Raw genomic sequence first — 12,804 nt, 5'->3', positions numbered from 1 at the left:
TTTGTGTCTTTCGCTTAAATGAAACTTCGGATATATGGAACACATTTTCTTGCTCCTTCAAGTGATTGTGTGTCAAATGGCCTGTGGCAGTGATAGACACTTTAAGTGATTGACGAGCACGGCTGATGTAAATGCAGATACTTTGCGGGAAATAAATGAGAAAAGCTGTTCGCTTAATTCTCAGCACACCTGTCAATAAGCATTGATGCACATTGTTCTACTGTCTTACCTCTACAGTCACGGTCAGCCAAAGAGGCTGCCAAAACAGCAAGTGACTACAAGGAGGCTGTTGAAAGGGCCAGACTTCATTTTCAGAAAGAGATTGAGGCTCTGCTTCCGGAGACCAAGTTTAGCGAACCAGGTGAGTAAACGTCGTTGCTTGGTATTGTATTTGCAGAAATACTGTAGCAATTTTTTTACGCGATAGCGTGATAGAGCTCGTTTCACAGAAATTCCGATGTCAGCGTTGGTGATGGCGTCGGTTGTAAGCGAAAAATCATCTTGTTGATGACCAAAAAATTGAGAAAGATGCAAATAAAATAAACAATAAAAATCTTCGGTTTCAAGTGAGAATCGAACCCAGGCCGTCTGCGTGGCAAGCAGGTGTTCTACCACAGAGCCACGCTATTTCTTGAAACTGCTTCGGAATAAAATGCTATATGAATGTCATGTAGTGGAAGGAGTCTCCTTAACGCATGTAATATTGCGTGGCAGAAGCGTAGAATCGCGCCAGGCGTCAAAACGTGAATTGCGCAACGAGTGGGTGTTTTAAAGGCCCACCCATTACAGAGCGCTCAGACATTTAATCATCATCAGTAAAAGCATTAACAAAGTGAACAGCTGCATAAGTACGCGTGTTGCCTTACGGATGCTTAGTGGGCCTTTCGCTGATTCGCAAAAGGAATAATTATGGCGCAGTGGCAACTTAACAACTGTTCTTGCAGTAGGGATTCTAGGATACTTTGAAACGGCTAAAGTCACGTGCACAGTTGTTCATTTCGTTACGGCACGCTTGAGGCATGCACCGAGAACCGAAGCCAGGCTAGCATTTGGGAAGGCTATTCACACAGGGCCCGATTACGCTATCGTATTCTACTCTTGGACACTTGAGCTTCACCTTCAAGTTTTTTTTATAGAATATTCGTGTACCTGACACAAATATAATGCGAGCTTTTATTTTTCCCTAGCTTTTTTGCTAAAAATGTTCAGCTTCAGAGCATGCCTTGCCATAGTTTGTAATTTGTGACACAGTATAGCACAGTTTTTCGTGTGTGCTTTAAACTGCAGTGAGCTCAAACTCTGCACCGCCGTGCATAGGAACGCTCTTAGCCACATGCCTGTGTTCATTGCATTCGATGCATGGGCTGCTAGGGCATGCTGCGGCCAATAGATGAAACCATAGGTGAAAAGCATAGACGAAAGCTATCCAGAATAGCTTCGCCTTTCATTGTGTTTTCATCGTGCTTACTTCTACATTGCATAAGCCACTGACAAGAAAATTAGAGCTTGAAAAGAATCTACTCTGCCTCTTATTAGGGGCATCAATTGAAAATGTTCACATGACAAGCAATTACAAACACAAAGTTTATGTTTCGCATCAACAGCACAATTTTCTGCAACATCAAGCTCAAGATATCTGCCAGTATATCTGCCAGATCAAAAGATGTCGCTGTGCGTTGAGAAGCATGACGAAAAAAAAAAAAGCATGGCTACTGTTTATTTTTTTCTGATGCCAACTCAAGGCAACACAAGCCACTGTGCTGGAAATGTGCAAAACAAAAAAGTACTATAGGTATATATTGCCACGCGCGCTTTTTCAATTTTCATGTGTCTTGCACGCGCCGCGCCAGAATGTTGAACATTCCCCATTGTTTTGGATTGTTCTGATAAACATGACTGCGCAGTGCAAACAGCAGAGTTGATTCTGAAACTAACGCAGTCACCTACGATAAGCCTTGAATTTCGGTGCCACATGTATAAATGTCAATGTGCCTTAGTGCCGATCAGATTATCCGATGACAGACGACAGTGCTTGCCGCTATCAGTGTGTATTGCTTGTACTTTAACTTTTCATTTCCTGGGCACATGTTCGCGCGAATAACGAGTTTTGTCTTGACCACACAGACTGCTGCCTTCGGCAACGCCATGACCGCTTGACAGTATATATATTTTTAATGAACATTTAATGAACATTTAATGAACACAGCTAAGAACATTCCTGGCGTGTTGAGTACATTCACTCTTTTGGTATGTGTATCTGTGTGCAAAATATTCAATATGATCGCATTTTTTGTGATTGTGTGCTGCTGTGCTTCAGAAATGTGGGTGCATTGTTTTGCGCACCCAATCACATTGGCTTTGTACATGGTAGAGCATGTCTTTGAACAACAGAATCACTGAGGTTTCTGTTACCTTAAGGGGGACCCTGCTTCAGAGACACGTATTTTTATTTTTTAGTACATTTTTATGAAACTTTTTATGTCCTGCTTTCAAATAGTATGTAATTATTTTTCTATTACAATATGCTGTTTTCAAAATATCAAATATTTCATGTATGTTGTTGGAAGCATGATTTATTTATAAATTCAGAGAGTTATAAAGCAAATGAGCATATCACAATAACTTGGAATGAATACTGTATGCAGTAAAACAAGAATGGATGTTCTAGGCCCATTTAAACAAACGTTATGGTACGTTGAACATTCGCAGCTTGATCCCAGTTTGACCAAGTTCAACGTCGCTCACTTGCCAGATGTTCAATGTACCATAACTTTTGTTCAAATAGGCCTAGAACATCCATTCTTGTTTTACTGCTTACAGTATTCATTCCTGGTTATTGTGATATGCTGATTTATACTTGATAACTCTCACAGTTTAGAAATAAAGCCTGCTCCTAACAATACAAAAACTACTTAATAGTTTCAAAATTACATATTGTATTAGAACAATAATTACATGTTTGAAATCAGCACATCAAAATAAATAAGCTGTGAAAGTTTCATAACGATATGCTCAGAAACAAAAAACATGTTTCAGAAGCAGGGTCTCCCCTTGATACAACATGGTTACGAATTTAAAAATTAAAACGTCAAGCAGGTTGACCTCTTAGTCTTGCATAATTTTAAAATTTTGCCTTTGTTGAACAAGGTGAAATCATGTTTGTTAAGCGATAGCTCTGTTTTGTTTGCTTTGGGAAAGGGCGAGACCATTGGTTTGCAGAGACAGCTGTGTATATTGTGCATTTTTGATACGATTCCATTTTCCTGTGCAAAGCCACTCCAAAAGCATAAAGATTGCGAAAATTGCACCGAACTCCTCCAAATCAGCCTCAAAAGCAAGAATTTTGTCCACGTCAGCTTCAGTGGGGGAAAAAAGGCCGAGTTGACATGGTTTTCCAAACAACGCCTAGTAGCGCCTGGGATACCAAGAAAATGAGACGTTCACAGAACACAAGACATGCCTTGAAGGCTCCCATGGAGCCGCCATAATGTCCTGTGTGTTCTTGTAAATATGCTTGACCCCCCAAAAATGTGCAGCCCTGGCCCGAGCGTGCTGCTTCTACTCGCTAGGCTGTGTGTTCTGGCACTGCTGCCGCTTCGAAAAGTATTGAATGGTATGCATAGCGGGGTTGACGCTCAGGTTCTTTGTTGTGCGTAGCGTGTTGCTCTGGTCGCTGCGGTTTTCTTGTTGTCGCGGCTGCTTGTAGTCACCTATGCACGTTTGCCATGGAAGTGTTGGTACCACTCCACCCCGTGCACTGTGCATTTGTGAGGCGAGTATCTTATTGCATCAACACAGCGACAACTAGCTTTCTGCATGCGATGCGTCTCTGCGATGATCTAGCTGTTTTGCACGAGAAGGCTGAGAACTTATGCATAGGTGCGTTTGTGTTGTCCCTTAATAAAAGCAGGCAGTACGCATACAACAGCACTACGATAGTGTCAGTGCGGCGAGGCTTCTTGGCGCCCGCACAGCCCTCTTGAAGGTAGTCCTGCATGAGGTGGCAGCGAACAGTGGTGCTGCGCGCTTTTGTTGTCGCCTGTTAAAAGCATGCAGTACACATTATGCTACGGCAACGGCGCAGCGGAGGCGCTGACTGTGATGTTCTCTTGACAAAGGGTAACACCGACCAACACGAAGCTCTGGAGAAGTTTGAACAGCTAAATAAACAGACCTACAAAAAGCCAAAGCAGTAATCTTCTAAAGCATGTCACTAACCTTAGTTTTTTTCCAACTGTTAATGGAAAAACTTTGTTTGCAGAACACTTTTCAATTAATTCATGTTGTTACTTGGGTTAGATAGGTCGCGTGGTTTGTAAAAAGGTAGTGCAGTTCATACCTGGCGATAATCTGTTAAAAAACTTTCTCTGAAGGCTGTATCAGTGTTGCGTATTCTAAGTCGTTTAAGATATGTACTTGTCCCCCAAGTTGCTACAAATTTGTTTTTCAAGATCCTACAACGACACATTAAATGCCGCTAACTGCTCCAAATCAAGGTTCTTCTGCTTCAAAATAGAAATTATGCTGCTCCAAAAACTGCTCCCAATTGAATTTCAGCCATCTTGCCCCTTTTTTAAGCAAGGACGATCAGAAGTCTACATGCTTTGACTACACACCGCGACAAGGGAGCCAACATGTTTCACCACAACACACAAATGCTGTAGGTGCAAACGTGCAGTGAACTAGGATGCAGCCAGCGCCCCTGGCGATTGCAGCATGAAAGACTTATTTTGAGCCCCTGTTCGTTTTCTAAAACGCACCGCATTAGTGTTTCGCTGAAACTATTTGGCTGGTGTTGACGTTAGTTAAGCTGAAGGTCAGATTCACGCAACGAGGTGTTTTCAGAGTTTGAATCGGGAGAAGTAGAGCTATTGCTCTAAAAAAGTTTGCTATCACTTAGCTGATGAACAATGTATATACAGTCGATCCCGGATATATCGAAATCGAAGGGGACTGCGAAATAGTTCGATATATCGAGAATTCGAAATACAAAATATGCGTATTTAAGGCTTAAATTATAGCACCGCAGGTCTCAACACAGTTTTCGGAAGTAGTAAAAAGCGCTCACATGATGATTCGCTCACATATGCTAAGGAACAAGGTGACAACTTATTTTGCAAGTTACCGCACTTTATTTTGCACGAAAATAGTCCGCAAACTTGTCTTCCTTCTTGCGTGCCGTGAATTCATCAAGTCATCGTCGATATCATCGAAGCTTTCTAAAAAAGTAAATTCAGCACCTTCGGCCACAACAGCGGTGATCGACGCTGAACGCTGAACACCGATGCAAGCTCGGTAGCGCAGTAAACGGTTTAGCGGTGGCAGTGGCGGCATTGCATCTTCAAACCGCACGGGTCGATTTCTGCAGCTCCGGCATCGTCAGCTATGATCTCGCCATCGATAGTCAGGAACAGCTACGTTGTTATCTGCACCAATGAAGTGGCTCGCTGTGCTCCCGTCCGATATGTCGCAAAATTCACCGACGCACCGTACGCCGTAGTCAGCGGTCATGACGCACCCACAGTCGTCGCCTGGCACCAAGACCCGCAAGGAAACGGTGCACGACTGTGCTTTACTGTACGTCGTTCCAAGCACCGGTCATCATTTTTATCACTACGAGTGGGACAATGTTTAGTTCGACTCCCGAATGACGATTTATCAAGAACGAAGCGAGAAGTACATGAGTCCTCAAGCCGCAAGAGACAACGTTGCCCACAAACAACGAACGAAGGAAAAGCTCCCACCACCGTCGACATCTTGGTGATGGCGATGGCACTTGTGGCTTTATAGAAGGCAGCCGCTGCTTTGGCGAGAAATGCGAAAAAAGTGTAGCCTCTGAGATGCGCGTTTTAAAACCGAAAACACCAATATACGTCACGGGATTGCACATCTCGAAGGCCATGTTTTTCGGGCCCGATGTCATTGTGCGCGAACAAACAAAAAGGAAGGGAATGCAAACATTACTACGAGGCTGCCGAGTCGCTTCGCATTCATTAAAAAAAAAAATCTATGTGCCGCGCATTAAAACCTGCGGATCGCGCATCAAATATACCGGTGCACTGACAAACGCTGCGCAACGAACTAGATCAACGCAATGGAATACCACCTTTTCGTCACCTGCGCACGATAAGTGATCGGAACTTGTTAGAACGCGGCCGAAAAATGATCAATATTTGTTTGGAAAAATGCACTTTCTGGGCGTTGGCGCAGCGCAGCGTTCGATGTAGCGGATGTTTCGCGGTGCGGGAGTTCGTTATACGTGCACGACAGCCCCATACTTTTGCATGGGAAATTCAAGGGGATTTCTCAACTGTTTGATATAGCCAATAATTTCATATATCCGAGTTCGATATATCCGGGATCGACTGTATATAAAACAATGAGAGGTTATTTTATTTTGGTGATGGCCACGTTCAATTATTAGTGCAAGGATTTCCTAGGGTTTATGGCAATAAACTGTGTTTTTAATGTGTACTAAACGGTACATTTACCACTTACATAGAATAACTGAGAGCTGAGCCACTTGGTAAATATTCATTCTAAAAAGATAGGGCGTGCATACACGGACGCAAGAAAGAAGTCGCGACACCACAAACGCTGACTGACAACTGAAGCGACCCACAGCGGCGGAAAAGAAAGAAGGCGCGAAAACTTGTGCGCATGTACATGCAACGGGCAAACCTGTCAATCCGGCACGCGTGGGGGTCTACGTTAAAGGTAACTGTTAAGGCATTTGATTTCATCTTTATGCAAGTTAATCGACGGTTGGCTCACACATTTCAGAACTACATATGCTGGCAGTATTCTCCTAGATCTTCAAAACCGCTGTTAAATTTTTCGTCGAAGCACTCGAAGGTTGTAAAAAACGGTACTATAGCCATGTCTTGCCTTCACTCTGCCCTCACCAAGTCGTGTGAGCGCAGAATGAATGATAGCTTTAATGCACATGTTACGTGTCTTTTAGATGTAGGTTATCCTTGCGTTGCAGTGGCCACTGTCGCTGAATGTTTAAAGAAGTCCTTTATGTTCAGTACGAGCATGGTTGTAGAAAGCGATAGGAAGAAACGTGTCAAAGGTATACTGTACATTCAATGCCTATCTCACAGGCTAAAGAAAGTAGGAAGTAGATATGGTGTAATGTTGTTTTCACGGCTGCCAGTAAGCTAGGTAAGATTTGTGCCGATGCACAGAGAAAGAATGAGCGAGCAAAAGACAAGAAGCGGACCGGTATTTGTTTCATAAAACACACCAACAGATCTACTGATTGCGTTACAAGTGTGGTGTATAAGGTCCCTTTCAGCTGCGGCCGCTTCTGCGTAGAACAGATGGGCCGCTACATTAACCAAAGTTTATTGGAACATAAGAGATCACTAACTCCAGAGTCACCTTCTAATCTATCTTTACATTGTCTAGAGTGTAAATGCACACCAAAATTCGATGAATGTGCAGTTTTGTACCAGCATAGGAATGAAGAAACGTGCCTGATGATTGAGGCATGGCATATCGAGAATAGTGGTAGCACATGCGTGAGCTAACCGTCGATTAACTTGCATAAAGATGAAATCAAATGCCTAAGCAGTTATCTTTCACGTAGACCCCCACGCGTGCTGGATTGATAGGTTCGCCTATTGCATGGGCATGCACAGATAAGTTTTCATGCCTTCTTTCTTTTCTGCCATTGTGCGTCTCTTCAGTTGTTAGTCGGCATTTGTGGTGTTGTGACTTCCTTCTTGTGTCCGTGTTTGCAGGCCCTGTCTTTTTAGAATGAATACCACTTAACTGCTATAGAGCGGTCGTTTTGTCAAGAAGCCGCCTTACAGGCTCATAGACCGCAGGTACCCGCCGCGGTGATAGAGTGGTTATGGTGCTTGACTGCTGGCCTGAAGATCGCGTAATCTAATCTCGGTCGCGGCGGCTGCATTTCAATGTAGGTGAAATGCTAGAGGCCCGTGTACTTAGATTTTGGTGCACGTTAAAGAATACCAGATGATCAAAATTCCTGGAGCCCTCCACTACGGTGTCCCTCAAAATCATATCGTGGTTTTGGGACATAAAACCCCAAAAATGATTATTATTATAGAATTACCTGCTGGAGTCTCATTTTGTGTTCTACACTTACTTGAATATAATGATTGCGGAAGCATTGTTGATATTGACATTTTAGACATTATTAATCTGTCAGTGTAGTCTAAACTGTTATTTGCATTTAGTGTCCCTTTAGAAGGAATTGCCTACTGCTAAGTTTTTGTTTGTGTAATAAAAGGGTGTGTGTCCTTCTTTTAAACAGGGCAGAAGCTGTCTGAAGATGAGCTAAATTTGCTACTTGCTCATGCCCACCGGAAGATCGAAAACTTGACCAAGGCTCATGTGAAAATGCAGGTGACTTTTGCAGATGTGCTGCTCTTGTGGTGCTCATGTATGCCGACCCTTGTCGTACAGTGTATATACGCAGGCTGGTGATGACGAAACGCCAGGAAAGTTCAGTAAATTACAGTGGGGAATGACAATATTTTTTCTTACAGGGGCTCTTTAACAATTTTCAAACCTTCATTTTTCTTACTTGCGCATTGTGTTGGATGAGGGTTTGAAGATAAATGCACCAAGAACAGCACCAATAGGGGCACGTAGTTAGAAGTTATTCAGTGCATAAAATTCAAAATAGGAGATAGAAAATGACTGCCCTCAACTTAAATTTTGCGGGGTCATGTGTTCAGACTTCTCTAGCCCACTCTATAATGCAGCGCAACCAGTGGCACAGCTCGAAGCTCCTGTTTAGGGGAAGTTGGCACCATCCAGCCACTTTAAAACTTTGTTTTATCTCTTGATCGATTTTGATGCTGAGTTTCTGTGTGCTGGTTTCAAATATGCAATTATTCTTCGAGTACAATATTTAGCTTTTGAAATATTTCATGTGCCTTTTGGGGAGCAAGATTTTTCCTAAACTGAGAGAGTTACGTCACAATCATCTGGAATCAGAGCTGTGCACAGTACAACAAAAATGGATGTTTTAACCATTTGAACAAATGTTATGGTATGTCGAACATTTGTGATCAAAATCCTAGCTTGACATTGGCTCACTCACAGATGTATAGCCCTTTGAGGGTCGAACTTTTTCGCGGAATGAGTACAAAAATGTGCAATTTTTTTATTGCTGAAATAAATTCTTCAGACGATTCTATTTCAGAAAAAAATTGTCTAAAATTTTTTTGCGTGATTGTAAAGGGACAAAAAAAAAAAAGATTTTTGTTGCTATATACGCATGGTTTATTCGTAGTAACATCAAGCAGAATCCTAAAAAAAACACCTATACAATCGTTTATAAATAAAAATGGTGCATTGTATTAAACATAGCTCACAGACATGCGAAAATAAGCGCGTCGGAGTACTTTTCCGGTGAAAAATGTTAGTGCTCCCCAACACATGAAACACAACCACGGCGGCGGCGTTTGTGTAATTTAGCGCCGCACGGAAACAGATGTAACCGCGCCCCGGGGAGAAATCAATGAGAGAGTAACAAGTGGTCACCCTTTGAGAGATTAGAAACCAGACAGCCATCAGCGTTACGGGCGCAAGAAGCGATAACCACCTGAAGGACGAAATTGAAACCAGCCGCACCATGTGCACGCGTTCCGATGTGCTAGTGAAAGCCGCCGTGCCACTTCGGAAAGCAAAAAAAAGGGGGAGGGGGAAGAAAAAAAAAACAATGAAGAGACATCGGCGCATGAAAAAAAGTTCCACGTATTCCCGAAGCATGGCAGCACATTCCAAGCAAGAGAAATGATTGAAAAAAGCGTGCGTTTTAAACCAGCTGCACCGCAGGCGCGCTGCTTTGCGAAGCAAAAAAACAACAACGGAGAGACATCAGGTTATTAAAAATATTCCACGTACAGTAGACTCTCGTTAAACGGAACCTGAAGGGACCCAGAAAATGTGTTCCATTTAACAGGAGTTCCGTTTACTGAGAGATGAACAGGAGTGCAGAATCCAAGTATGAAACCAATTATATTAGATGCAGGGTGATTCCACGTAAGATCGAACAAACGATGGCTGGTCGACCTCTCAAATTTATTTCAAAATTTTATATATTATTGCCTGATGAGTGGAAAGAAGAGATCCGCAATTTGTTTTGCCGCCAAAAATTTTTTCGAACCACAGGAAATCAATAATGACGAAGAGGTGGAGTGGAGCGCTCATCCGCTCTGCTGTTTTGGCCAACTTTCGTTATGAATTGCACAAAATACATTAAAGTTGGATAGCTGAAATTTATTTACCTAAATATATGCATGTTTTTGCTTCTGCTCAGGTATTTTTAGTTTTTATGTGTAGTGTAGATGTTTTTATAAAAAACCTCAAAAATGGCCCAATCGGCAAAATTTTCTTTACTTTGAAGGTCTTTATCTCAAAAAAGCCTTGTAGCAGAGCGACAAAAATTCTGCATTGCGTTCTTCGCATGCTTATCTACCAAACTGCCAAATCTTGTATTTATATAGCTTTTCAGTAAATAGATATGATCGGGCTAACTTCAAGAAAACACCGAACAATGAAAACTTCTGACGACAATTAAAAAAAAAACCCATTTTTTAAATTTCTTAAACTTTGTCCACTTATTCTCCTCCACATCAGCTTTAACAATCATTAAAAACATGTTGCATAATGTCGTTGCACTAATAGTTACGGCCCCTCCAATGAGACCCTTTGGCAAGGATTGGCAATTCCGACTTCTTGCCCAGCAAGTGTATAAAATGCAGGCAGGATTGAATTTTTAATAGTATACGTTGTTGGGCTACTTGGTTCATAATCTTCAAAATTGGCTAGCGCGAAAATCGACAAGGACTAAGAAGGAACACTGATGAACACTAGCGCCTGTCCTGTACATCAGTGTTCCTTCTTAGTCCTTGTCGATTTTCGCGCTAGCCAATTTTGAAAAAGGATTGAATTTCTTTTTATTAAAAGGCCAGCAGGTACCTAAAAAGGTGTCGCCGGCACTGAAGACGTCAATTTTGAAAATATTTGCTCACTGCAGCGGCCACGAGCGCGGGGCTATCGACCAGGCGCGCGCGCACCCGAGATGCTCGTTGTAAGAGACGGCGCAGTGAGAGCTCGTTTTAGCGTCCTCAGACCGATTGAGTTCGAAACAGCAACACCTCTCGGGTGACTTGAACGCACGTGCACCGGTAGTCGCAGTGATCTGGTTAATTGCGTCGATTTCATTTTCAGGGGGCATAAGAATGTCATCGTTAAACTGTGCGTTCCGTGAAGATCTTTGATTGCAGTGGTAGCAAAAGCACGCGTAGCACAAGTAGTCCGTGTCACTGACAGTCACTGATCTTTCGGGCGTTAAACGTTTCTTCAAAGCGTATAGGCCTAGGTCGGTCACTCTGCGAAATTTTGGCTTCTTTGCAATAATTAAAGGAGTACTGACACAATTTTGAGACAGCGCAAAAGGGACATTTTTTGCTTCGTTGGTGTGCAGTGTCAACGATGTCCACACACTGGAGTCGGAGAACACGTATAAAATATTTTAATTTGACTTTGAAGTTTTCGTCGCTGAGCATCTGCAAGCCAGCCCCAGTGCAAGGACATTTTTGAGGTTTTTTATAAAAACATCTACACTACACATAAAAACTAAAAATACCTGAGCAGAAGCAAAAACATGCATATATTTAGGTAAATAAACTTCAGCTACCTCACTTTAATATATTTTGTGCAATTCATAACGAAAGTTGGCCAAAACATCAGAGCGGATGAGCGCTCCACTCCACCTCTTCGTCATTATTGATTTCCTGTGGTTCGAAAAAATTTTTGGCGACAAAACAAATTGCGGATCTCTTCTTTCCACTCATCAGGCAATAATATATAAAATTTTCAAATAAATTTGAGAGGTCGACCAGCCATCGTTTGTTCGATCTTACGTGGAATCACCCTGCAGTTGTTTTGTTTAAGCAGCAGTTCCGTTTAACAGATTTCCGTTTACTGAGAGTCTACTGTATTCCCGAAGCGTGGCAGCACATGCCAAGCAAGAGAAATGATCAAAAAAAGGCACGCGTTTTAAACCAGCCGCACCGCGAACGCACTCGGACGAGCAAGCAATAGCCGGCGCGCTTCTTTGGGAAGCAAGAAAAGAAAAAGAACTGAGAGACATCGGTGCATGAAAAAATTCCACGTATCCCCAAAGTGTGGCAGCACATGCCAGGCAAGAGAAATGATCGAGAAAGGCACACGTTTTAAACATGCATGCTATGCTGTACATGTACGACGAAAACCCTTTGGTACCTGTTTGATGATGCTGTACATGTACAGCAAAAACCCTCAAAGGGTTAACGTGCCATAACAAGAGGAAGTGTTGAACATACTGGAGAGTACGTTGAGTGGGTACATCATGCAGTAAAAAAAAAGTGTTACAACAGAGCCCCTACAGAGGTGCACTTGGATGCAAGTATGAAAATTATACGAGTTTTTAATGTTATCAGTAGGCTTGTGCGAATATTCGAGCAGTACGAATATTCGAATTTGCTTCAAAATGAATGAATAGAATGGTTTCACTGCAGCGCAGGAGTGCTATGCTGTGAAAACACCTATCCAGGGGAAATCCGCACTGCCGCGAAGCCCCACTTCAAGGTCAAATGAACAAATTACCCTCACATCGATTCATCATTTTTTAAGTTTAAAAGCTTGTTATACCGCCTTATATGCTCTGATTATAGTAAAGTTTAAAATGCAGCATATTTTATAGGTTATCACTTGCATTCTACCGAAAGTCGAATCTTGCTACTATTCAAAGTTGCTTCCACTTCCCTTTGAACC

General features: G+C 42.4%; 1 protein-coding gene across 1 annotated transcript in view; it reads left to right on the top strand.

Moving 5' to 3' along the window:
- Positions 1–12,804, top strand: part of LOC119379368 (MICOS complex subunit MIC60) — a 106,232-nt gene that overhangs the window by 71,330 nt on the left and 22,098 nt on the right. Inside the window, exons 10-11 of the mRNA XM_037648680.2 lie at positions 238–361; positions 8,288–8,379. Of these exons, the coding sequence (XP_037504608.1) occupies positions 238–361; positions 8,288–8,379 (216 nt within the window). The remainder of the gene's footprint in view (positions 1–237; positions 362–8,287; positions 8,380–12,804) is intronic.

This window comes from Rhipicephalus sanguineus, chromosome 1 (genome assembly GCF_013339695.2).
Source record: "Rhipicephalus sanguineus isolate Rsan-2018 chromosome 1, BIME_Rsan_1.4, whole genome shotgun sequence".
NCBI classification, from domain to species: Eukaryota; Metazoa; Arthropoda; class Arachnida; order Ixodida; family Ixodidae; genus Rhipicephalus; species Rhipicephalus sanguineus.
This window is presented reverse-complemented; position numbering and strand designations above follow the sequence as displayed.